The 27150-nt window shown below is 39.6% G+C and overlaps 1 protein-coding gene across 1 annotated transcript in view; it reads right to left on the bottom strand.

The window, feature by feature from the left end:
- The window catches only part of KCNH1 (potassium voltage-gated channel subfamily H member 1), a gene marked incomplete at both ends in the record, with an annotated part of 186301 nt that overhangs the window by 116405 nt on the left and 42746 nt on the right, over nt 1-27150 (bottom strand). Inside the window, one exon of the mRNA XM_082306005.1 lies at nt 15973-16402. Coding sequence (XP_082162131.1) covers nt 15973-16402 — 430 coding nt within the window. The remainder of the gene's footprint in view (nt 1-15972; nt 16403-27150) is intronic.

The following is a 27150-nucleotide window of genomic DNA, read 5'->3' as shown; positions in this document are numbered from 1 at the left end:
AGAGACTAGAAGAAACTTGCTGGTTTTCAGCTATAATTACTGGAAGTGCTCTTTTTTCACCTCAGACGAATCTACAGCTGTTGAAGTGTGAAAAGCAAGCAATCCTGTAGCAACCCTGCACATGGGTCGGGGGAATCCCAAGCGCAAATAGAGGCTGGGCAGAGAATGGATTGAGAGCAGCCCTGAGGAGAAGGACTTTGGGGTGTTTGTTGATAAGAAGCTCAACATGACCTGGCAATGTGCACTTGCAGCCCAGAAAGCCAACCGTATCCTGGGCTGCATCAAAAGAAGCGTGACCAGCAGGTCGAGGGAAGTGATTCTGCCCCTCTACTCTGCTCTGGTGAGACCCCACCTGGAGTACTGCAGCCAGCTGCAGAGTCCTCAGCACAGGAAAGACATGGACCTGTTGGAGCAAGTCCAGAGGAGGGCCACGAAGATGATCAGAGGGCTGGAGCACTTCTCCTATGAAGACAAGCTGAGAGAGTTGGGGTTGTTCAGCCTGAAGAAGAGAAGGCTCCAGGGAAACCTTACAGCAGCCTTCCAGTACCTGAAGGGGGCCTACAAGAAAGCTGGAGAGGGACTTTTTACAAGGGCATGTAGTGATAGGACAAGGGGTAATGGCTTTAAACTGAAAGAGGGTAGATTTAGATTAGATGTAAAGAAGAAATTCTTCACTGTGAGGGTAGTGAGGCACTGAAACAGGTTGCCCAGAGAAGCTGTGGATGCCCCATCCCTGGAAGTGTTCAAGCCCAGGTTGGATGGGGCTTTGAGCAACCTGGTCTAGTGGAAGGCGTCCCTGCCCATGGCAGGGGGTTGGAACTAGATGGTCTTTAAGGTCCCTTCCAACACAAACCATTCTGATTCTATGATTTAAAAAGACCTGCAATTAATGGACATTTCAAACAGCAGGTCGTTTGGGAAAGTAGCCCTGCTTTACAGGAATGCAACTGGTCCACCAGGCAAATGGCGACTGACGGCAAGCTCCTCCATAGCTGTTAAAACAGAAGTACTACTGTGTAGCTATCGAAGGACAAAACTTTCCTGTCAGCAAGCAGTGGGAAATTTGGCTGTGCAGCCTCAGGCAAACATTACTGAGTATCAAGCATTTTGTGTATCGCTGCGCAGAAAATGGTACTAAACCAGATACTTTCCTCTTAAAAGTATAAAGCAGTACTCTCTAGCAGTATAAGGTTAGAGACAGTAATTACAGGAGGAAAGAAATGCTAGCAGCACACGTACATGCACAAACATAGCAGTGTCAGATTTAAGTCCTTTCTGTTTCTCCACCCATACTGTCGTCTTCTGGGAAGCAGCTTCTTTCACTGCCCATTTACCCGAGATCAATCAAACTCTTCAGCTATCTGCAGTAGCACCTTAAAGCCTGGGCCTACAAACCCCTGCCCCAACCCCTCCCAAGCCCTACCCAGTCAGTACACTGTGTTTGCATATTGTATGGGATATCTGGCAATATCCAACATCAAAAGCTTACAGGAAACAGCTTTTCTCATTCATATGCAGCCACCAAATGTTTTCCCAGATTCCTTCCCCACTGCTCTCCACTTATGGCACTATCTCATATTAAATCTCTGCTGAAGAGAGACTGATGCCATGATGTGACTTACAGAACAGCTGTAGGAAGGAAAATGCATAACTACTACGAGGACAGTATTTATGTCATCAACACTGATTTACACATGTTTGTGCAGGCTGTGCAAGGCTAGAAAGTTACTTCTGTTCCTCACCAGTTCTACCACAGATAGATACTCCCCTAATGCATCAGGAGAGGACAAGCTTCACAGCAGACTGCTGTCCTTCCTAGCTGATGGCAGGCAGCTCGAGAAGTGTGGCTGCACTCAGGTTCCCCTATATTCCCTGCTGTTTTGAATGTCTTATCTGCCCCAGTATTCCACTGGCCACTGAACTATTGAAATGCACATTGCACTGTGCTGTGGACCCTTGCAATCATACCAGTACTCCATGTACTGAACCATTCGTACCTTCCTGCTATAGTTGCCTGCTGCATCATATTTTCCATTGTAACCCAAACTGGTAATGGCTGCGAGCGTTTTCTTCATGTCTGGTTGCACAATGATAGAACACAATGGTCCCATAAAACACAAGTCTTCCCTCCAGTCTTCTGTGCTATTGAAGTCTGCATATGAATAAAAGAGAAATCCATCCTGGATCTGAACTACACCCTCATGAAGGGAGATATCTTTTATATTGGCATAATCACGATTAGAATCTCATACACTTTGTACAGTACAATAATCAAACCTGATAAAATCAGTACGGTCAACTGGTCATACTTATCTTATCCCCAGTGTGCAGTCAGCCTCACATAAATATCTCCAATTCCCTTTTCAAGGCTTTGTCTGCTTCAAAGCATCATGCTTCAAACCACACTGTTTCAGCAGTGAAGACCGAAGAACAGAATATTGTTCATCTATTGGACTACAGGTCTGTAACTAGTATGAGGAAAGAACCATCTTAAACACGCACCGTGTAAGATTCTGTTTTTTGGGAAGCAGTCAAAAAAGAAGTTTAAGAGTTTGAAAGGGAAAAAGAAGAAACCTTAATTTCAACTTCAGGTTCTATTTCTCTGTCTCAAGGCCTGCCCCCTCTTTTGTCCACCCACACACATCCCAGCATGAAAGCAAAAGAAGCAAGGGAAACTCAGTAGCTACATGCTTCCATCTCACACCTGTCAGTGCATTTACTAACAGACCAACAGGAGCCCAAAAAAGCAGATGGTCAGCTGTACTGCCCTGAAAGGACAACCATCTCATGCCATCACTGGAGAACAGGAGCATCCATCCACTTGGCAGCTTCAAGTCATACCCCAGGAGATGCTTGGCAGGATCATACAGATCTCTGCCTTGCAGGTACTGTTGTTCCCGTACTTCTAAACACAAGTGGAGAAGCTTTGATTGATTTGTCTATTCTAGTTTTCACAGGGAGTGTGCTGTCTTCTCTTATACCAGCAAGAAAAAAAAAAAAAAAAATCTGACCCACCTGCCTCCCCCCTTTTCCTATTTTTTCCAGAAAGCTCCCCCCATGGTCAGATAGCATATTCCAGTGCCATTCCCAGCCTGTACTGGGGACTCAGCATGCTCAGCTGCTTCTCAGAAACACCTACACTAATGCAGGCAGCATGGGGAACAAACAGGAGGAGCTAGAAAGACTATGTACAGTTACAGGGAGATGGCCTCATTGGGATCATGGAGACATGGTGGGATGGTTCACACAACTGAAGCCATGCAATGGATGGATACAGGCTCTTCAAGAAGGGCGAGCTGGAAGGGCGAGGAAGGGGACTTGCCCTTGATTTGAGAGAGCAGCTGGATGCATGGAGCCCTGCCTGGGGATGGTTCAGGAGCCAGTCAAGAACTTATGTGTCATGACTAGTGGGGAGACCAACACAGATGCCATTGTAGTGGGTATCTGCAATAACACCTATTTGCATTTTAGCAGAACTTCAAGCTCAAGTTAAGATGCTTCTCGCACAGCTTCCTGTCACTTAAGTTTATTATATACGTGAAGGTTTAAAACAGTATTAGACATTATATTCTCTGTCTGAGCAGATCAGAACAGCATAATAAGCCAAAGGTGGCATATAGCTAGGTCTTCTCCACCTTTTAGCTGCCCACAGTCAGTGTGGCACCTACATGACACAGTGATTTGCTCCAAGTGATTTGCCTGTTTGGTAATTCCTTTATGATTTCCACAGGAGGTTGCTAACTTTATGTGGAATAAGGCTCCCTTGCACAAAATGCTCATTTTCCCCTCCTACATTCTGTTGCTGTTACCTCATTATTAACCTGCAGTCAACTTATTTGCAAGGAGTGTGAGAAAGCCAGTTCCTGGAAATTTTAGTTTTGGCATACTTAGTTCCTGATAAAATTGATTTTATAATTTTCCCAGTCATGTGAAGAAAGGCTTTTATGAAGAAAGAATAAGTAGAATCAAAAACATTCAAAACAAAAGGCAATGAAAAGGGAATCAAGAAATCAAAGCCTATTTGCATCTTTGCAATACAGGAATCACCTTTCTTTCCCCGCCCTCTGCATTTAAATGCACCAAACTGAATGAGAAGCTTAAAGTCCAACAAATGTTTAAGGAATAAGAAGTTCAAGGAATTACAGCTTATAATAACTTCCCTCTCCAAAAGCAAAGGAGCAGAACAAGGCAAGTTGAGTATCTTTTCCAGTTCCTTGTTTCTTATGAAATTCTCTCTGTGACAAAAAAAAAAAAAAAAAAAAATATCCCAGGATGAAGCTGCTAGCGTGGGATGGCAAACCTCAGAGCAGTGACAGGCCCAGAAATGAAGGTTTATGCAGGGAAGTGAGAGAAAAGTAGGAGGAAGGAACTGGTGGTCCATTATAGGAAAGAGAACTGGAAATAGGAGAATGGCCACATGAGATTTAAGGTGCACTTCTATGAACTATTCTCAGTGGATAGTGGGTTATTCCAACAACACAAAATCATTGTCAAACCTGTGTGTTTGATGCAAAAGGACACAGTCTGTCCAGGACCGCACACACACAGTGCCACAGCAGACCTGACCATTAGGAGGCAGAATTCCACTCATTTGCCTTCTGAGTATCAAAGGGGTGAAAAATTTTGAGAAGGGGAAATTAAGATAGGGTTGGTTCAAAATTGGAGCAAGTGCGCTGCTTCATATTTTACAAAAGTTGTACTAAAAGTACAAACTGTCGATAAGTGATACAACTGTAATACATAAGCCTACGGTTTTCAGAATTCACTCAATGAACTGCCTAGAAGCTCTGAGAGTGTTTAAGGTCTTCGTGGACCAGGACGATCCAAAAACCCTGGCATTATTTTCCATGCTTTTGTAGTAAATCTTAATCTTACCAGAAAATAACTCACAAAAAAAACCTCATTCAAGTTCAATTTCAAAGACAGAAATTAATTCTTTATCTTAAGTCCAATTTTCTCTCCTTCAATTTGGCCTCTGAACACTTGGAAGATGTTACCAATCTCCAGCTCCCTCTTACTTTGTAGTGAAAATCCCTCTGGATCTTTCCACTGACATTAAAGAACTACCGAACCATGACAATGAATCATCACACTCACCCGCACTTACCAAGCAACTCATTTTTGCCTTTGAGATGGTGGCAGCAGAGGGTAAGGTTTGCCTATTATCTGACCAGAAGAATTTACTTCCATGCCAACTGGTACAGTTACTGGTTTGATTTCACAGGAGGAGGAAAAAGCATTCCAAATTCATGTTGACGTGAGTAAGAACAGTCAGGCTTTAATACCTCAACTATTTCATTCTTTACCATAAGGCACTTCGGATTTTAGACCCTACTGGCTGTCAAAACCCTTTGGTTAGAAGAATAAATTTTCTACTTTCCTTCCAGGCAAGAGGGCCTATTAATAAAGTTACTTGTCTCCTTGCACATTTTTCACACCAGTTGCAGCAAGAGTTGCTGTACTGTGGATAAAAGATGCTGACATTTTCACATATATACCATATTTTCTCAGGAGATCAGAATGTCTTCCATCAGGCTGCTGCTGCTTATGATAGGATGTGTCTTCAGATATCAACTCAAGTTCAGATCTAGAATATTTCAGAGCTCTCAGCTCCAAGAAATAAACCACATATGACCCACAGCAGCATCTACATCCTCTAGACCATTACTTACCATTTTTATAAACTGACAAATCTTTCTTTAAAATATAAAAACAGCCAAATGCATTAAAACTCACTGATCTGGCAAGCATAACTGATCCTTATTCATTCTCAAGAGATATGACATAGCTCATCTGAGTGGTTGAGGACATCTCACGATCCATTAAACCACTTATATATTACAGCTAGGTAAGCTGTTTCTACCACAACATTTTGTAACCTACAGCAGGTCTGTCTGAGCCCAGTAGCAATTAGACAGTAAAATAACTATATCCTTTTTGAAGCCAATACAGAAGTGAAAGGTGCTTAGAAGATGCTTCAGATCTTCTGTCATATTCCACATATTAGATGATGAGTGGCACGATGTGTCATATGACTGGATGTGCTATTTTGCTATTTTTTCCCACACCTATCTAGCTGGACTTTTCTTAGACCAAAATGGACTTTGAAATACATATTATTCTCATGTAAAACCAAATCCTTGTCCAAGATTTCTATCCTTCACATAGAGTTGCTGCTTAGGGAAAGGCCTCCCAGGACTGCAAAGAGAAAGAAAAATCTGTCATACTTTTTGTGCACTTTAGGTATTTAGCCAATTTCACAGGTGGAAATCCAGAATAAAATTCCAAAAAGACAAATCATGCCCTTCTAGATTAAACTTGTGTGCCTCAGTAATTTAAGAACAAAATTATAACCTGAACCCCTGCGATTGCTGTACTGTATATCAAAACATAATGTCTCTTGCAGATTCTTGAAGGTTTTTTTCATAGGGAGCAAAACACTCATCTATTACCCCCTGATTCACCTGCCTGAAATATTCCTTTTATGTTCCTATGCCCTTTCAGTCCATGTTCTGGATGCATCAGGCACTTCCCTCTCAAACATTAACTTCAGTTAATGGTGTTCCTTCAGAATTCAAAACGAGTTGGTTGCACATGCTGATGAAAGTTGGAAAGAGCCAGCACATTTCAGTGTTTTAAATCTACCTATAGGAAGAAATCTTAGAAATGGCCTAAAGAAAGCAAAATTCTGCACTAATAATCATGTGACATGGAAGAAATCAGGTGAAAAAGAGAGACACCCACAGCTGGAATACCTATTTATTTTCCTTATCCTCTTCATTGCTATTAAATAATTCAAGGTAAAAATTTAGAAACACTTTGCAACAAAGAGAAAAAAGGCAATTATCTATAACATTACTGTAGTGTGAGCTCTCCCCCACATGCCCAAAAAAACCAAGCCATTAACACTTTACAGCTCTCATCTTCTCTCCTGTCAAACAGAACTATTTTTTCTCCATTGCATTTACAGTCCTTTCAAAAAGTTGTCCAGTGTCTTGGAGAGCAAGGTTAAGCTCTGCAGGAGACAACAGATGTAAGAACCTTGAGAATTAAAAATTTTCACAGAAATCTCACTTCAAAAATTATCCTGATTGGATTTACACAATCTGACAGTGATTTGCAGTAAAATTTCCTGGCACTGTTCTAGCAATTAAGTTCTAGTATATTCCGAGGTAGGGCCATTCCCTAGACCCATTAGGCTGAAGTACAGCCTGAAATTTTTAAAGTCATTAAGGCAAGATGACACATCACGGGGCCATTCATCAGGCATATACACATGATATAGCTCTGGAATTTTTATCTTCTTTTTTCCCTCACAACCAAAAGTACATGGGCAATTTACCCTTGTCATTTGCAAATGGCATTTTGCAGGAAATTTAATAGCAATAATTTCATATAGCTTTAATCTGCTCATACACACTTTAAATAACAAGAAAAAGAATCTTGCTTACTCACTTTTGCATAGTAAGAAGTAACATCTCACACAGAGTTAGTTTATATTTCCCCAAAGCAGGCCAGGAAACAAAGTACTACCACATTAACATACTCCCCAAGCCCAATTTATTTCTTCTATAAATATTGCTTTGAAGTGTGTTGTGGTGAGGAGATGACTAACCCCATATGAATGGCACACTCCTCACATAGCCATGGTTGTTACCTCAGACAGATTTATTACAGCATTAGCACTGGTGTTGTGAACCTGAAAAAACCTTCCAGTCCATCTTAGCCTGGAGACGATGATTTTTGTAGGAGTTTGCTATTTACATGTGTCACCTAAAGCCTGCCCTTTTGCTGGCTTTAACACCAGTGTTTTATGTTTCAGTAGAAGCAATCCTTAAAAAATCTGCAGGCCTTGGATGTCCTTATCCAAAGAGGAGGCAACTTTTAAGAGTTACAGTTCAGGGTTTGGAGCTTGCTATGTTGTGAAGTCTGTCAGCACTGACTGCATCCCTCCAGCATGCCCTGTCTGTACTGAATATCAATGATATAACTCTGTACAGGCCAGACACTCTGGCTCATCGGTGGGTCTGAAAATGCCACCATGACCTGGTGCAGTCCAGTGCTTACTGATGAGAGATACTGATGCACTTCACTGAAAACTGCATCCCTCAGGACGCAACTGTCTGAAGGGTTGTTTATGTAGCCAAAAAGCCTAAAACAATGTTGTCTATCCATTTTTTTTTTAATCACAATGACTTTGGGGTTTTTTTTGGCGGGGGAAGGAGTAGTTGTTTTTTGGAGGCTTTTTTTGTTTTGGTTTGGTTTTTACTCTTAACAAGAACAATCAAGGTATTTTCACATTTAGAGATAACCAGACCAAATCCTGCCCTAATAGCCAAACCCTCCTTCCAACCTTCAGAGAAACTCTATCCAGATTTTTGCTGGCCCTACCTCTTTGCTGAAACTTGGTGTAGCTGAGAAATATATCCACAACACTTCTGGTGGTTCATCCCAATAGAGAAAGCATCCAAGCAAAATAACACTCAGAAATCCCAAACAGTTGCTTAACAATTATAGCAATAACACACCAGCTCTTCAAATATCATGACTAGCTTCAAAGAAGAAGTAACAAACCACAGCAGAGAGGAGTGAAGGAATAGATCTGGAAAGACTGTCCCTACTTATTAAAAAGAAATAAAAATAGAAAAAAAATCCTGGCCTTTAAATTAGGAATTACTGGCTTGAGTAGTGGCTAAGATAGATGAGAATGAAAAGCAGTGCAAAATTATCAGCCATATGGAATGCATGCCAACTGCAACCTTGGGGGCTAGCAAGAAGTCTGTGGCATCTAAGAGATTTCTGTCATCTTGCCAGGGTTAGTGACAAAGAGCAGGTATCCAAGAGACCACTTTTGCACGGCAAGGTTTCTTTTTCCTTTCCCAGCATGTCCCCAAATCAAAACATCACACTTGCAATAACCATGAATACAGAAAAAGGTGCTTTGGGTTTCAAGTCTTACAGGCCTTTGTGCTCAGCCCCTGAGTGATATCCTCAGCAAACCTAGTTGCCACTTGGCACATGGCTGGCCCTCCGTTTCAGGCCACCAACTTCCAGCAAAACCAATTTCAACATGCCCCTGCCCCCCATCCCCTAAAAGGGGTACTAGGGGTACACATGCTTCTCTTCAGTTAGATACGTGTTTGGTAAGTACCCACACAGCATGGCCACATCCATTCGCTCTAACCACTGATGAACTGCATTATGAGGGGAAAATCACGCCTCAGGAACATCGTCAAACATGATGCTGCAATGCATCTGTATCTTGTTCAGGTGTTTTGATAACAACAGTCTAGTTTTCATCAGCTCTCATTCACGAGAGCCTCTGAACACTTCCTACCCTGCTGGGGGTCACCGAAGCACTCTACTCCCCTGTGAAGCTGTGAAGGAGCAACACTGACCCATGTGTCATGATACCAACCACCAAGATTTTCTTATAGTTCAGAGAGATGTTCACATTGCTAGGGCAGATTTCTGTTCCTTTCAGCAAGAGTGCTGTAAATAAAACTACCTGATTATGTTTTCAAATTTACTTAATGTTATCCTCATTCCTGTTTTTATGTCTGATGAGAAAGAAGCTATTCACAGACAAAGCTGAACAAAGCTGAGACAGCTATTCCACGCTCCTGGGATCTGTGTCTACTTAATCAGAGACAACAGCTGAAGTGCTGCAGGACTGCATGATGCTTGTGTTGTACAAGATCAATGAAGATGAGTGGTTTTGGTCTCTGGTCTGTTTTGATTAATGAACTCAGTGGCTGAAAATTTATTACAGTATGTTAGCATGCGTGTCCTCGCGTCTGACCTTTTAACTCCTACTTTTGTTCTTTTTCCATGATCCCTCTCACTATCTGGTCTAATTATAGTGTTCACAGGGGAATTTATGATTTAGTTTAGCATTCAAACATGTGCCTTTTCCTCAGCGAACTTCATACTTCAGATGAGTCAAGCCCTGTAGTTCCAGGAAGTTCCTGCTTAACAAGGGGAATTCAGTGTGAACAGGCACCAAAAGCTTGGGACCTTTCAGTGCAAATGAGAACACTAACAAAAGGCTCCCAAAATGATAGATTTTTGCTCCGTTGCTCAAAATCCAGATAGGCGAGCATCCATCAGTATTATGGTATGTTAAAAGTGGAAAATGCAAAGCATTTTTAGAACTGCTCATCCCTACTCCACCTGCACGGCAAGGGGATTGCTGACACAGTGCCCAGATAGGAGAACTGCAAATGAAAGTCCTCGGGTTTCTGCTATTGCTTAGGAAAAATAAACAATACACAACCCAACCTGACAGCTTCACTGAACAAAATATACGAGAACTGTTATTTTGAGGCATATGTCTCCACAGGGAAGAAACTAAAAATTGAAATAGCTTTTTTTTTTCCTCAAGTATTAAGAATGGAAAATATATGTCCCAGACAGTGGTTTTAAACCTGGTTTTATGTAACATCAGCCTCTCTGAAAGATCTATCTGTTGACATATTCCCTATTAATTAGCAATTTAGTGGCCATCTGTGAAAAGGGATAAGCAAATATGTTTTGATTCATTTAAAATGATGCTGAGGAGTTAATGGCTTTTACTTCCAATAGTCACACTCATACTTCTCTCTATATATACACATACACTCAATAAGTAAAGCGAGGCAAAAGCATGCAGGTCAGTTCATTGACAGATATGAAGACAGTTTGCTTTACAAAACTATAATTTACCATATGTTCAGGAAAAACAGCTACATAGTAATATGAACTGCGTATCTTATCAGAAGCATCAAGCCTCCACAGAACAGAAATCCTTAAGAGCAGCCACTGGGTACTTCATCTCTATTTTTAAATAATTTGTTCTTCCCAAACAGATGTGCATTATTTGAGGTCACGAATCAAGAGCATTTTTCACCTACCCACATCCCTCTTCAGTGGAGCTGACCAATGGACCATACATCCCCAGGGCTACATGATGAGTATGCTGCAGTCCCTCGCAAATCTAATTAGGGGTTGTATCTAGCCACGTCAAAATAACCAACCGTAAAACACTTTCTCCCTGAAAACTGCTGCCACAATGAGGTCAGGAGGACAGCACGTGCAGCCATTGCATTTGAGAGGACAAGAACACCTCCCTGCAGAAGGTGGCCCCGAAGCAGAGACCAGGGCTGCTGAGACCAAGCCATGCTTTCTTATACTTTGCGCCAAGTGTAAAACCAACCAACCCAGCCCCACAGGCTCAAGACCCACACACAGCTTATTCACCTCAATCATCCCCTCCCAGTGTCTACGCACTGCTAACATGACATACCCACCCTTCCTTCTACAAGCTCACGTACCTTAAACTTTTTATTAGGCCAACATTTGCACTCAACTCAGCCAGAATTCCCATGGGTCCAGGATAGCTTCACTAACATATCTATAAATTTTTAATTAAAAGCTACCTGGATTTATTATTTACCATAATGAAAGACTGAATAAAAAAGAAAATGGAAGTGATCTTACCTACTTTTTTAAACAGCTATCTGACATTATAGCAAAGTACTATTACTAGTCAACAATGGGTCTACAAAGAGTTAATGTAACAAATTTATTTCTGCCACAGGATCAGCTTTACAGAGGGAGTAAGCAGTAAGCAGACAGGGATATATCAGTGGCTGAGCATCAGAGAAAACCAAATTTTGTCTTACGGAACATGAACATAATTACAGAGTATTAATTCCATCTCTCTGTGCATAAGTTTACTAAACACACATGGAAGGACACTAGTTTCAAACTGCTTACGCTTTCAAATACCTGTAATATTCTGAGCCCTTCTGACACAAACGTCCTGTTTGGATGTCACCATAGTCTTACGCTGACTGTACCACAAGCCTTTCAGTCAGTTTGCCAGTGGGGAAGACAGCAATATATGTCTTAAAATCACTTGTTTACACAGTAACTCCTCTCCTGAAACACAGAAGCTCAACAGACAACACTCCAAGATCAAATAAAAAAGTATTGCTGCTGTTCACAACTTTCCTCCCCAGAAACTCTTCAAGATACTCAGCCAGTAAATCAAGTAAACTAAAACTAAACTAAGAACTAAGTTTGCTAGAAACAAGGACCAGAAAGCCTTGCAAAACTGCGCCACCTGGCAATGCTCCTCAGGGTAGCACACACCATGTCCAGCCTTCCCCAGAGATACAAGAACTTTGCACGATCAATTTCATTCTATTAAAAATAATTCTAGAATATAAAAAATGGATTAAAAAATATGCTCTCTTTTTCTTCTTTTAAGCAGAATAATATACACGCACTGTCTCTCTGTGTATGTATACACATATGCTATGTATATATTTATATATATATATACAATTTATTTATTCTTAAGTTCATATATATAATTTATTTATTCTTAAAGTTCACTGAGTAGGAAGAGCTCACACTTCTAAAATTAAATTCTTCCTTTCCCTCCACTTGATGCCAACATCTGCGCTCCCGGGAAGTGGTCCTTGAGTGCCCCTACCAAACCATGGTGACATAGCTCATGCAGCAAAGACCACCGACACCAAAAATCAGAGGCAGGGTGCAAAGGCAGTGCTGTGACTCTAAGGTGGATCCAGGAACGAGCAAACACCACACTGTTGTAGTTTCTCGGTCAGCCACCAGTGGGAGGCAAGTGCTTACTCTGCAATGAAGTGGGACCTGCACCCTAACTTTCTGTAGGGTAGCTACACATACAGCCCATGGAAGGAAGGCGGGGGTGGCAGACATTTTCACACGTGTTGACCACCATCTCCATTTCAAGAAAATTCAGTTTCTTGTACAAATAAAGAGAAGATCAAAATTTCAAAGGTGATCTTGCTAATAAAATTGTGACCGTGGGCTTAGCTGGCCACAGTATTGTTTAACAAGCCACTAGTTTTTTGACACAGCGCTTATTGCTATTCAAAAAGAGCAGAGCACAAAACGCACAAAGAGAAGGAAATGTTATCATTTTCTTTCTGTTCATCTAAATCTGGCCCCATCAAGCTAATGGAAGTTTCACTATTTATTCACAGGAGGTTAATTGGCCCAAGGAGAAAAAATTATCATGCTATTAAAAATTTCCAGCCTATTTAAAGTAAAATTTTTCTGGAATCACTTTGAAATATTAATGCTGGCTGTTATACATTTGTCCCCAAATACTCTTTTTTTTTTGATTACACTACAGTGGCAGTTTTGGAATCTCAAAACTAATCTTGTTAACATATTGTCTTACTCAACTAAAGAAAAACAAAAACATTCTCAAAGAAAAAGTGACAGTGTTGTTTCCATTTCATACAGAAAAGGCTGTAAAATTACTGCACTTATATCACTGGACTATTTAAATAGAAAGGTATGTATTTTTTTCCAGCCTATACCTAGCCACTTCAAAAATCAAGATAAATTCACATAGTTCTTAAAGACTTATCCTCTAGCAGGAAAGGAGTTAATGGAGTGATATGTTTGAGGTTGGACTCATCAAATCCCACCTATCTTCAATTGGAGTTTTAGACAGTCAAACAATTAGGGCCTCTCTGCATCCTTCATGGAAAGAAAACGGCATTCCCTGTGCTACTGAAAGACAGCAGTAGCTTTTGAGAATGCATCACTAGATAGGTGCTAAAATAAATGCAGTGTTAATGGCAAAGTAAAACGAGAAATCATATACCCTTTCCTTTTATTAGTGGGCAGTAACACATTAGTAGAACTGATTTGAAATTGCTTATTTCTGATGTTTTGGACATCCACAGCCCCTATCGATTCCATGCGCAAATCTCTGATCTGGTCTCTGCAAAATGAGGACCATAACAGGAACATGTAGCCACCAACTGTGATATGAGGAGCTCAGCTTATAACAAACATGTTACTTGGCCAGAGACAACTATGAATTTTTCTGAGTGACGTACAAAAGCCTTAGCCAGGAAACTTCTTTTCCTCCTCAACATCTATCCCCCCGTGCATTTGCTACGTACCTTTCAGGTTCCCAACAGATCAGACAAAATACTTATAAAATAGCCCTAGTTCAAGCTCAGATCAATGTTTGAGAGCTTAATTCTACAGGCAAAATACTGTTACTTTAACATAAAAAGTTATGGTGGAAGAATTTGTGTCAACAATTAAGCTCTAAATAGCTGCAAACTAAACAAATCAGTGTTTTTCCTCCCATCCTGAGGAATGACCACAGCTCAAAACTTCAGCGTGTTAAAAGCAATCAAGACCCTACAAAAAGCAGAGAGGTAAACTCAAAGATTGGATTACTTAGTTGCCATTCCTGAAAACACATATTGCAAATAGTCCTAATGGCTTCCAAGTAGTTGTTCACAGGATAAAGGTGCTCAGATACACGGACAGTTAAAGGGTTAGAAATGTAAGGTTCCAGAAGTCCAAATACAAACAAAATTGTTTCCCTTAAACATGATTGCATTGATGAGATTTAAAATCGCCAGAACACTATTTTTTACAACTTGCTGAAATTAAAGCTCATTTTAGAATTCAGAGGAGATATCTATCAACCTTAATCTTGCATAAATTCAGTTTCTTTCCACCACATTTTCATATGAAGAGTTTGGAGCAGGTACAACTCCAAACTATCCCCATGTACATTCTTGATTTTATGAAGGTTATATTCATTCAGTATTCATAGTACTGAATAATACTAGCTATTCTTGTCTAGCTAGTATCATGAGCATAACCTAATGAACAAGAAGCCAAAGGTCAGGGTATTTGCTATTAAACAGGTACCTTCATCAGGAAATATGTTTGGAAGCCTGTTTTGTACTACACTGCTACATTGTCTAATGCACCTTCTCATGAGGAAACCGCATAATTGTCTCCAAGTTTTACAAAAATTTCCCTTCTGCTACACAGGTGTTTTATTAGGACGATGGGACTCTCAGTAGTGGAAAAAGCTAGAAGAACAAAATTAACAATTTTTATAGCTAAAATATCCCAATCCCTATGCGATCAAGAATGCTTGTCTTTATACTTCTCACTGACCTTCAGCCTGCTTAACACTGCACACGTAATCTCAGTACGTGATTTCGTTGTTGCTGTAAAATGACACACACATAAGAATAAAAGCTTCACATTTCAATCGTAACAGGCATCGTGCTGCTAATTGAGTTTCATTATATATTTGGTTTTAATTTTCTGCTTAGCAAGGATCAATTTTTTTCTCGTCTAGATGTAATATTACCGTACATAAGCTTCTCTCTTTCTCCATATAATGATATGCTCTTCCATGTATAAAGTGGATTTTTTTTTTTTTTCCTTATTTTGGTTCAAATTCCACCCTTATCTAGAAAAACATGACCTAGTTTAACGGTGGCCACCGTATGGTTCTTAACTCCAAGTAGCCCTGAAGGCACTTTGAGTGCAAATCCTGCACTGAAGTGACACAACATGGCCAAAAGCTGGACAGCTTGGCAATATGAATCCCTTGCGACAAGGAAGTGTGAGCCAGAGGTGCCCAAGGCCAGTATCATCCCGGTTGCTTTAGGATCTGACTGTATGCTCAGTCCACAGCAGAGTTCATGGCCTCTAGAGAGCTACTGCTCTCTCTCCGTTAGGAGACACTCTTGGACCTCCTCCCACTCACTGACTTACTTGGCCCATACATACAGCTCTCAGACATATGAAGATTTTGCCACATACCAAATGGAGGCACAAAGGTCGTCTGTGCCCATTCTAGTGCATTAATTTTGAATACTTCAGGCTTCACACATTTTATGGCTTTACTTATAAGAGAATAGTGAAAGGATATTGACAGAATATTGCTTCCAAAATGACTGAATTTTTGCTAGTCACAGCAATACTCCCACTTGTGATTTTAAAAACTAACTGGTAAGAAAGTAATAACTATATTGCCACCAAAAATATTTTAAGCTGCATAATAATATTTGACACAATTCCAGATGTTCTTAAGATATCAGTGTTCATGACACACAGCTTTTTGGCATGGTGCGTGTGAGAGACAGAATCTCTAATACTTACAGCCAATCATCATCATAGCAACAGCAAAGATCTTCTCCCCATCTGTAGTTGGAGCGATGTTCCCAAATCCCACACTGGTGAGGCTAGTCATTGTAAAATACAACGAGGAGATGTAGACCGAATCTTTGCTTGGTCCGCCTTCCCATTTTCCAAAGCCTGATGTGTTAAAGCGGTAAGGTGTTCCTATTGACATCCCCAGCTGATAGAGCCAGCTCTCAGTTCGGATCGTGTTTGTATCCTCATCGATAACTTCATAGTCTCCTATGCTGTACCAAATGCAGGCCAACCAGTGTGCTGCAAGACCAAACACGCATACCAGCAGAACCAAGACTGCTGCTCCGTATTCAATGTAGTGGTCCAACTTCCGAGCTACGCGACCCAGCCGAAGTAGCCTGACAACTTTAAGTGAACTGAAGAGGCTACTGATGCCCTAGAAGAATAAAGCACAGTGACCATTAGAATTTAGTATCAAAGCAACAATATTCATTACTGCGGTTTCCAAAGACACGAGGCAATCCATCACAAATAGATGGCCATCAGATAACGCCTGAGAAGAGAGACTGTGAAACATGAAAATGTTAGTGACGCTTTTCAGGGATGGATATATGCACTCTTGTCTTCATCCACTAACGTTTTGTGGGTTGCTCTCTGAACTCTCCTTTCAGATGATCTGAATAGGTCTACACATATGTTTGTAAAGGCTTCAAATGGCAGGCTATTTATTGCACGCCCAGTTGTGCAAGTAGACCATCCCTGAGCATCCTGATGCTACTTTTGGCTGACTGAATATAAATGTGGAAGTCACTGACCATTAAACTATACAAATCTAACGTTGAGAGGAACATAACCAGACACCTATTGAATTCACTCCAGCATCTGGAGTCATGAACCTCTTATGGCTATTCCTGACTTCCTTAGGATCCTGGGTAATGCATGTCCTCTCATGTCTCAGATATAACACAGTTTGCACTATTTAGCTCAGACATACCAGAAAGATAAATAAGGAAGGCCAAAAAATACTGGAAGTATCTGGTGATTTCTAATTTTTCAGCATAACAGTGCATTTCCTATGACTTTACTTTCATGTAAGATTCACACACTGATAATCAGTTCTCCAACATTTCTTACATGGACTACACAAAACTTAACTATTTCAAATATCTCATTGCCTAATCCCCACATCATATTCTTTTTATGACAGCTTTGTTATCAATGTAGTATTTCTGTGCTGATACTAATATGGCTCCCATAAAACAGAATTAAGCCAGCACATAGGATTTTGTATTGTTAACTTTTAAACAGATTTGCAATCCCATGGACAAGAAGTTAAATAAAAAAAATCAAAGCTATTTGGAGCTCTAGAAGATCTGACTAGCCTTTCATAAAAATCCTTTCTTCTTTTTTCTACTCCCTCTTATCAAGACTGTTTCATACATAGAAGTCTGATTAAAATTTAAGCAGACTGGTTTAATGAGTATTTCTGGAAACGCGTAATTGCATACTTCTGGTCACCAGCTTTTACTGGAAGTTTGTTTATTCCTGCATAAATACAACTGCTTCAGTATCTCAGGCTGGTTCCATGCACTAGAAGAGATGCTTTATTAAATAATTACATAAAGCATATTGACTCATGTTCCCCAGGACTGCAGCAATGTATTTCTCCTTTATTTCATGACTTTGTCATGATTACATTGACTCATTTTCAGAGACAGATGTAATTTGTTACCTGGGAACACACTATCAATTTCTATTAAGTATTTGGACAAAATCTAACACAACCAGGGGGAAGGGAATAAAAAGGAAGGGAAAGAAAAAAAAAAAAAAAAAGATAAAAAAGCAGCTTTCCTTTAAATCACAGATATTTCCAGAGATCTAGAAGAGACCAAGTGATCTATTCTTTTCATGATTACCTATTCCAAACTTTTCAAGTCAGTGATGCAAAAATTCTTTCACAAAGTAAAAGTTCATTTCCGTTTCCCATTCATTCCATACCCAGCTTTGTTTTGTACACAACAGAGCAAAGCCTTGATGCCAGTTCAGAGAATGTGGCACAGAAGGCAGGCGGCCTTCATTTCCAGGGGAGGGAAAGCAGGTACTTCTGAACACTCAGTATGGAGAGGAAAAGCAAAGGGGAAAACACAAAAAACCATTACATGGTAACCATATTTTAGAATTGGATACGCAAGTCCCTGAGTGACAAGCACATACAGTCTCTACATTCTAAATATCTGCATTCTGACATTACAACACAGCCTTCTGGCCTTTTTCCACAGGACCAATGCCCATTTCTGCCCTTCCTCTTTACAAACTTTAACAGAAAAACAATAATGTTTTACATTTTGAGAAGCCTCCAGTAATGGCCTGGCTTTTAGCTTCAGTCTCAAAGCCAATCTTTTTAATCACACAGTGCTTACAAGTCTCAAGCAAGGGCAGGAAACTTTTCCATCCCAGCATTCTAAATACCATTTTTATTTTTGCTCAAAAATAGTGGTGCGAAATTTGTTCTTAAAATTAAAACTCATCACTGGGATTTAAAAAAAAAAAAAAAAAAAAAAAAAAAGTACTGTTTGTCAGTGAGAGTCCTACCAAAGACAAAAATAATGATGACTCAGGAAGGACTTAAAAGTCTGGAATTTGGTTAATTCTTAATGGAGGGGTGGGGGGGTGGGGGTCAAGGATTAGAAATACTTGGGGGGGAGGGGGGGGGAATCACAGAAGGGGAGTTTAAGAAACTGGACAGGAAAAATGGGAATATAAAATAAAATATTTGAAACTAGATTTCAAATGTTTAAGGCAAACTACTTTGCTTTCAGACTACCCTTATCCTAATTTCCCTTGTGAAATTCAAAAAAAGACATTTTGTAAAAACATTTAAAATGTGACAGAACTCCATCATTTGGGAAAAAGTGATTCTACCAAATTCTGATCAGAGGTAGAGAGAATTAGGTTTTTTGTAAAAAAAACTTGCTTATTTACAGAAAATAAATACTTGATTTGGTTGCATTGAAAGGCAACAACATTTAATATTCAAATTAGGCACAATATTTCACCTGACTGCATTGCCAATAAGATTCTAAAAGTTCAGAAAAAGCTAAAAAAAAAAATTATTTTTATCCTGCATTAACAGTATTTTCTATTTGATTTCCTCAGAGGAAAAGATTTGTCTATTTTAAATAGATCAATATCAAGAGGAAGAAATGCCCAGGGAAATAATTATTCATATAACTCTTAAAAATTTCTAAGTGACAGAATTTCAAATGGGTATAAACAATGGAAACTTAATAGACTTTTTCATAGATGATACAGTAGAAAAAAATCAGGTCATTCTCCAATACTTTAAAACAGTACTTTTTGTCACTAAATTTAGCAAGTGATATTTTAATACTCACAGGAATAGATCTGCTGGATTCAAAATCGACATTTTTAGATTACCACTTTCCAAAATAGAACGGTACATTTAGATTACTGCCCATTTTGATGCTCTTATCAGTGCAGATTATTTGTATGCTTTTATCTTACAGATGGCTCCAAGATGTCACAGAAAAGAGCCCGAACTCAATTTACTCCTCTTGATGCGTGTCCCACCCTCTTAGCTCTGCTACTCCTATAACCTTTGAGAAGCAGATTAAGAGACACCCAGAGTTCCTTCTGCCCGAAGGACACAGATAAACCTCAGTTCATACAGAGCCAGCAATTGCACTACAGGTCCCAAAGAGGCACCCCCAGATGCTCTGCTCTAAAGGATCACCATAAGGAACTTTGGTGTGGCAGGCAGGGAAAGGACAAGACTAAGTAATATCCCACAAAGTCCTACTTGGGCCTGACTTACTCAGACACGGTTCCACCTATTAGTACTCTATCCAACAGATCCCTTCCCCTAGGGGTATGTGGAAGCTAAGAAATCTGTTATAGGGCCAGGGTAGAAAAATATTATATTTTTTACCAGATTTTGTTACAGAGATAGCTTGTGTGCAGCACTTACTTAAATATGCAGCCCTTAGTCAAATATGGCAGAAAATGCTAAGTTTCACACAATCTTATATATCAAATTGTTTGAAGTGACTGAATGACACTAAATAAAGATTCTACTGCTGATACCTGCATATTGTTGTTGACAAATATTTAATAGGCTGGCAGTTTTACTTTCATTGCCAGTGATGGCTGATGCATGAAAATGGAAGAATCTGCAGCGAGCCCCATCCTAACAAAAGGGCAGGCTCAAAGCCCTGAGAGCCAGACAAAATAACTCTGTATTTGCTGATTCAGCAAACTTGAATGTCAGAAATCCTTAAAGTAATAAATACAACTACTCCCCCTTCCTCTCCTCCCATGCAATCTTTGCAGAGTGGAACTGCACCTCAAACACAACAGAAAAACAGATCATCCTCAGTTCTGGAGGAAAGCAGGACCCACGTTTCACATTTAAAGAGAATGCTTCAGGAGTTTGTCCATTAAATACTGCCAAAACTAAATTTCCATCTATAATTTGTCATTCATTAGGCCTACTCACTATATACTGTGCAAATTTAAACAGAATTTCTTTTGTATCTCTTTGTTTTGTGCAAGACATGCCAGTACACCCCTTGTCTCACACTGGTATCTCAGCCATGTAAGTAAGCGTCTCTCCAAACACACGATCCAGGATATCCATGTTTTGGCTCTAGCTTTGCATCAGACAGCATAAGATTTGTGCCGTCACTTCCATATCCACAAAAAGAGACAGAGAAGAGACGCTGTGATGAATTACTGCATGAAGTGTTCAGAAAACATAAGGGCTGCAGCAGAGTAATTATTAGTTACTTGTGTCATTATGGTCCCCAAGAACAGCGACAGTGGACACTACAGTGCTAGCTGCTGTACAAATAAAAAACAGCTGCTGCCAAATTAAATTCAACTCAATTCATTGAATAATAAAATTCCACCTAGAAAAAACAAAATACAAATTCTTTAAAGAACAGCAATAAAAATTAACTGCAGGAAAAAAAAAACCAAACAAACATGAGAAATAATTCATTTTCCCTTCCAAACAAGATGTAGGCTGAACAACTTTAGAAAAGAACTAAAATGCAACTTTCATCCCACCTCCTACAGCTATAGTAACACTACCACTTTAGTAATAGATTCAATCTGCATGACAATATTAACTTTTTAGGCCATTATTTACTTTCCATGTGTACAGAAGGAAAATGCACTTAACCCAAGCATTAAGGGTTTTTTCTAGGCTCAAAGGAAGTATAATTTACTTCCTACCTACTATCTATTTTAAAGAAGAGAAATACTCAGTATTGACACAAATCTGTTCTAAGTTTTCCAGCACTTTCCCCTCACATGTAACTGCTGGAGTTCTGGCTTCGTCTCAATTAAAGCGAGATACAGGAGACTGAAAGCTAACCATTAAAAGAAGGAGAACAAAACAGAACAAAAAAATAAATTAATTATTTATCCAAAAAAAGGGAGGCAATGAATCAAATTTATCACTACCATACGTGAGGCAAAAGCCACGGAAAGCACTGCCTTCTTTCTTGACATTTGCTTCTGAAGTCAGCTGTGCCGCAGCCTGGCTCTGCCCATCTGCAGTAACGTGGCAGCCCTGGCGGGTCATTATTAGGACTTCTCATTTCTGTTATTTGCCTCTTCTGATTTTCTTACTTAGGTCTGAGAACATGACCTTTCCTACAGATTGCCATATTTAGCAGCCAGCAGATGAGATAACGTTACGTGCACAGGTCAAAATCAATATCTAAACCCTCTGGTTATTGCTGTGGTTTTCAGCGCTGAAGAAAGCAGGCCTCTAGACTCACAAAGCTTATTTTACTCAGACATCTGCGAGCTTGGTTAGAACCGAGGGAGAAACAGCAATAATTCATGTATAAGAGCACAAGGTGTGAGAAGAGATGGAAAGGCTGATATTTCATTTATAAAACTATGTCCATACTTTCCTTACACACATACACGCACACTCAGGAATAAGTCTTTTTTTTTACTTTGAGAGGAAGAACAAGGGTAAAGATAGTACATAAATAATCTAAAGAAATCCCACTTTCCACGCTAACAAATAAAAATTTACCCCTGAGAGACAGCAGTCTGCTTCCCAGTGCTTCCGATTCAAAGAAGCCGTTAGTTTCAGAAGCTTTTTACTTATCTCAAAGAAGCAAAACACCCAAATAAGATTTAGTGTTACTGGCATCTAATACCACTCCATCTTTCCAATTCTAATCCAATCCCTAATACGAAATAGACTATAAAGCAACCATTTAGCTACTCAAATAAATACCCTTTGCCATCTCATCCGACTTTCTGCCTCAGATCAATACAAGTATGCTGAATGGGGAAAAAGAACAGAGTAACTGATCCCCGTCTCTGCAACATGCTTCCCTTTATACGCAGCGTAAGTATCACTGTAGCAGCAGCTTTTTGAAATAATTCAGAATCTAATATATTCAATTAGCTCTCCTTCTTGGACAAAGGCTATCACCATACCTTATCACTGAAAATGTAATTCAGCGTTTTAATTCTTTTAGCCTCATACAGATTGAATAGCTTATGTAGAGTACTATTCTCTCTTTAACAGTATGATAAATCATGTCATGCTTTTCAAAGCCATGAAGGAGTAGCCCTGAAACCCAGTAACACCCTTACTTATCTGTGACTTAACAAAAAGACTAATCCAAGCATTAGTAGTGCAGAAGAGGAGTTAATTGGCATCTTAACAGCCACAGCAGAACCTACAGAGTAGGTGTTGGGCAGGAACACAGCCTTCTCTGGTATTCTCTTTTGGGAGGGGCTATCTATCAGCAGACAGTGTAGATGTCTGAGCCACCCAGGTGTATGAAGCTGGGGGAGACCAGGGAAGCAAGCAGAATTTAAATTAACTAAAACACCTTAATCAGGCTCGGTGAGAGGAGAGAATTTAACCCTTAATGGGTTAATGGCAGAAGAGCTCCGCAGTGCCTATATTCAACACCAACACAATTTGGAAAAGAGAGGACTTGGGGGGGGGGGGGGGAAAGGCAGCCTGCCCCTTCAGAGGGTAGCATAAAAGAGGCCCTTCATTAGTAGCATGGAGGTTGGGTTTTCAAGGAGGGAAGTTAGAGAAACTTACATTTGATTGAAAAAAAAAAACAGGGGGGGACACAGGACGGGACAACACCACACTTAGACAAGAAGAGAGACACCCTGAATCAAATCCTCAAGAGACTGTGATCAGTAAGTGCTTCTTTGCCTCCCTGGTTTATATCCTGGCAGTCTGCTTTACCTCAGGAATCTGCTTTACCCCATTGGCATTTCCCCAACTACTCCTTCCACCTATCTGCCTGTTAAGGAGTAATTCCTGCCTGGCACAGCCCCTTGGGGCCATGCCGCAGTACAGAGGCATCTACAAAAGTCAGACAAGCAGCGCTCCTCTTCCACGACCACCTTTCCTTTCTTTTGCACTCCCCTTCTTCCAGAGGTCAAGGCCCCCAGGCTCCTTCTGAAGCTCCCAACACCACCCAGGAGCCACACCACCAACGCCCCTAGCCTTGCTCCAAGGGCCTCCGGCAGGTTACAGCCCAGAGCACACACCTCCCTGGGCTTTGCCCCTTTTTTCAGGGGTGTCTCACAAGGGGACACCCAACCAACTAAACCTCCACCCCCCCCCCCCCAACCCAAGGCCCATGCTTCAGCCCTCCCACCGCCCCGCCTGGGGACAGTAACCCAATTGCTCGATTCTTCCCCAGAAGCACCAGTAAGGAGTCACTCAGTCCAGGGGGTCTCACCAATCCCTTCTCATCTACTTTCATCATGCCCAAGAATCAGGATTTGCCAACACTTCTTCTATGCCTGGATCATACTCTGTGATGCTTAGCTGCTTTGTTATAAGCATTACATAGAAAGTAGGTTATGACTACTTTAATTTTAATGAGCCTCAGAAAAAGATTCATTCATTACCAGATTTATCAATAGACTCACACGCAAAACACAGTATTGCCTAATTAGACAGATCCAAATAAGAGAGGTGAACTACATACTGTTTCAAACAAGTTTCATATTATACAGCTGTTTACAGTTTAAGAGAGTTTAAAAATTGTGTTTTGCAGTTTGCAAAATTCGTCTAACCCAAAATCTTTCTTTATGGACCCCTGTTTATTCCATAAAACTATAAATATGATAATTCATTCCCTTGCCCCTTATTGCAAGCAAACGGTAAAACAAGCCTAGGGAAGTTGCATGCTTTTCAGTGTAGCTACTTCAGTAATTCCTAGATAGCTAATTTGTATTAGCATGAGAGATTATTCCACTAATAAGATTTAAATTAATCTATTGCAAAAGTACTGCTTCAGAGAGTTGCCAACAATCTGACCAGCAACACATTCATTTTTTCCTCTCTCACAACTCACTGTTTACTTTCCAGCTACACCATGCTCACTTAGCACTAAATAGCTTAATTTACTTCTATTACTTCTGTATTGTGTTTTTTCTGGGACTTTTTTTTATCATCATAAATTTTGTCCTTTCAAAACTGTATATCATCTTTGCCTACATGCTAGCTTCTCTCTTATTCATCCACTTAAGTGAACACTAGATCATTTATATTGAATACATCTTTCCTGATGATCTTTTACTATGCATTTATTTCTCTTCTACCTCAACTAATAAGAGTGATATATGGTTCTCAATTTGGCATCAGCCAACAATTGATCATAGTGTTCCGTTCAAATACAGATAGCAATTACTACTACAAACTCCCTATTTCAGAGATTTATATGGTGGTGACATGACTGGATTCCACTCCTACCATGAGATTTCACAACAACAGTGTCACATGTAATAAGTCAAATTTTTTCCAATATAAATTATATCTTATGGTATTATGGCTGAAAACCACAGTATAAAATTGCTCAACCTGACACTGCAAAAATATGCTTCAACTTGCCTTTGGAATTCGAAGTCTTAAATTGCATTGTTCTTGGCAAAAATTGTGGAATTTTCTTTAAGCCTGTCTTTTATTAAATCTACTGATTGATGTCTGAACACAAAAAGATAACATTATCCCCCAAAGTAGGTAGTATTTTCTTAAGTGAGGAATAACACTAATTACTGTAAAGGATTATGACAAATGTTATTGTGATCATTCAAATTCAAAAGAGACTAATACCACATGTTTTAAGGGCTGTGTAAATTTTAGAGCAATATTTTCTTTTCTTACTCAAACTATACTACAGCATGATGCATTGTCTTAACAGTAGAAAGTCTGAGCCTAGCATTAAGTTGATTCATCAATCGGTGGAATATTTTCTTGTCTTGAAGTTCTATGGAAGGTCAAGAAAGTAATCTATATTTAACTATATAATTAGCTTCCCATATAGAAAAGCCAGGAGAAACATTTATAACTTTTCTTTCATTTGGGCAACAATGGAAATTTCTCTACAGCTATTCATTCCTTCATTTGTTGAATTCTGTTCACGTCTGAATATGAGGTACTGTACTGTCTCTTTGAGCACAGCACTTGAGATCAGAAGCTTCATACATTCTCATATTTAATTCTATGGCCTTGAACAAAGACATTAATGTTTTTTCTTTCCTCTTCCATCCGTAGAATGTGGCTATTCATACTTAAGTGCCTCTTGTATTAACTGTAGTTATTAATAGTTGTATTGATTAATAGTTAATGAATTCAAAGTATTTTTGTGGACGAAAATATTCTCAACAGTGCAGAGAGGGAACTGGAATTTCAATTATATTAAAAAATGTGAATTGAAAATATACTAATGTTCCAAACTGTAACAAACCCAAAGAATTTTGAAATTGCCTGAAAAACACATAAGTCACACTCAATTTTGTTTCAAGAAAATATTTTCCATTATATCTTATAATGCAATAATGAAGTAAATTGCAAAACAAAAAGTTACTTCAAAATAGAAAAAAAATCAATATCAGAATTTTTAAAAATGATTATCTGCTTGTCAAAAATATTAATCAACTCTAGTTTCATACATTATAATTAATCTTATATTAGTGGATCACTTTAAAGATGACAAAAATGATTTCACTATTAACCTATTAAGAGCTAAGTGATGGGACAGTCCCAACATTACCCAGAGCCAAAAGGGCCTCAAGACCCTATATACACAGCTTTTTAATTCTTCAGCTCCAGGTCCTGTGCCCCTTGCAAATCAATTAATCTCCATCACAGTAATTACGGCATTCTTAAAACCAAATTGACTTGTCAAGTTAGTTCCTCCACGGCATCCTCACTGTCTTCAGTGATGTTTCTTTTAATAGAGAATGACAGCAGGCAGAACAAACAGTGAGCTTCCACCTGCCCCAGTCCCCCTTCACTATAGGGACTGCAACAAAGCCAGGATTCTATTTCCTCCTGTTTAAAATTGTATATGGAAAACATCGAAACAGAAAAGTAGCAATTCATATTCTTCATCTCATTTTAGCACCCCTGTTGACACTGGGTATCATTTAATCTCTGGCAATTTTTTAAAGAGTATTCACATTAGGACTAAAAAAAAAAAAAAAAAAAAAAAAAATCCCTGCAGCAGCCATGGCCACCTACTAACTCCAGTTTCATGGCTCCAAGGGAATTCCCTTTAGCAAAATCAGTGACACACAGATAACAATCCAGTCTGGCTACTTACAACTTGAGCAGCGCAGCCTCACAGCTGACTTCATCCAACTGTGAAGTAATATCGTGTATAATCCAGGGTGAGAGACAGGTAAAATTTAAACCAGCAAGTTTGAAGGAAAGGGAGTTGACCCACAAGAGAATGCTCTACACAACAGAAAAGAAGGTATGAGGCAAAGCCTTTCTACTTTCAAGACACCTTGAACGTGGCTCTTTTTTTTTTTTTTTTTTTTTTTTTTTCTTTTCTTCTTTAATAAAAGGTTATCTTTCTCTCTACAGGCAGTTCATGAAACAGTGATCAGCATATACTGGCCTAACTCCCCACCTGATGTGTACTATGTTATTCTGCTCGCATTGCCAGCAAAACCCCTCAGGTCCTGTAAACCAGTCTATGAGCCCTTAATAGAAATACAGCAATTTACACCAGTGGAAACTCTGCTCTAATGACCCTACAATGATTTATACCAGCTAAATGTCAGAACCCACTAGGGGAAATAGAGACGAACAGTCCTGAAAGGACAGCATCAAGAAAAATGTTCTTTTCCTTGGGCATGATAGCTAGA

Source organism: Platalea leucorodia (genome assembly GCF_965183815.1).
Source record: "Platalea leucorodia genome assembly, chromosome: 3".
Taxonomy (NCBI): Eukaryota; Metazoa; Chordata; class Aves; order Pelecaniformes; family Threskiornithidae; genus Platalea; species Platalea leucorodia.
Note: the sequence above shows the minus strand (reverse complement) of the source record. Positions and strands in the feature narration are given on the sequence as shown.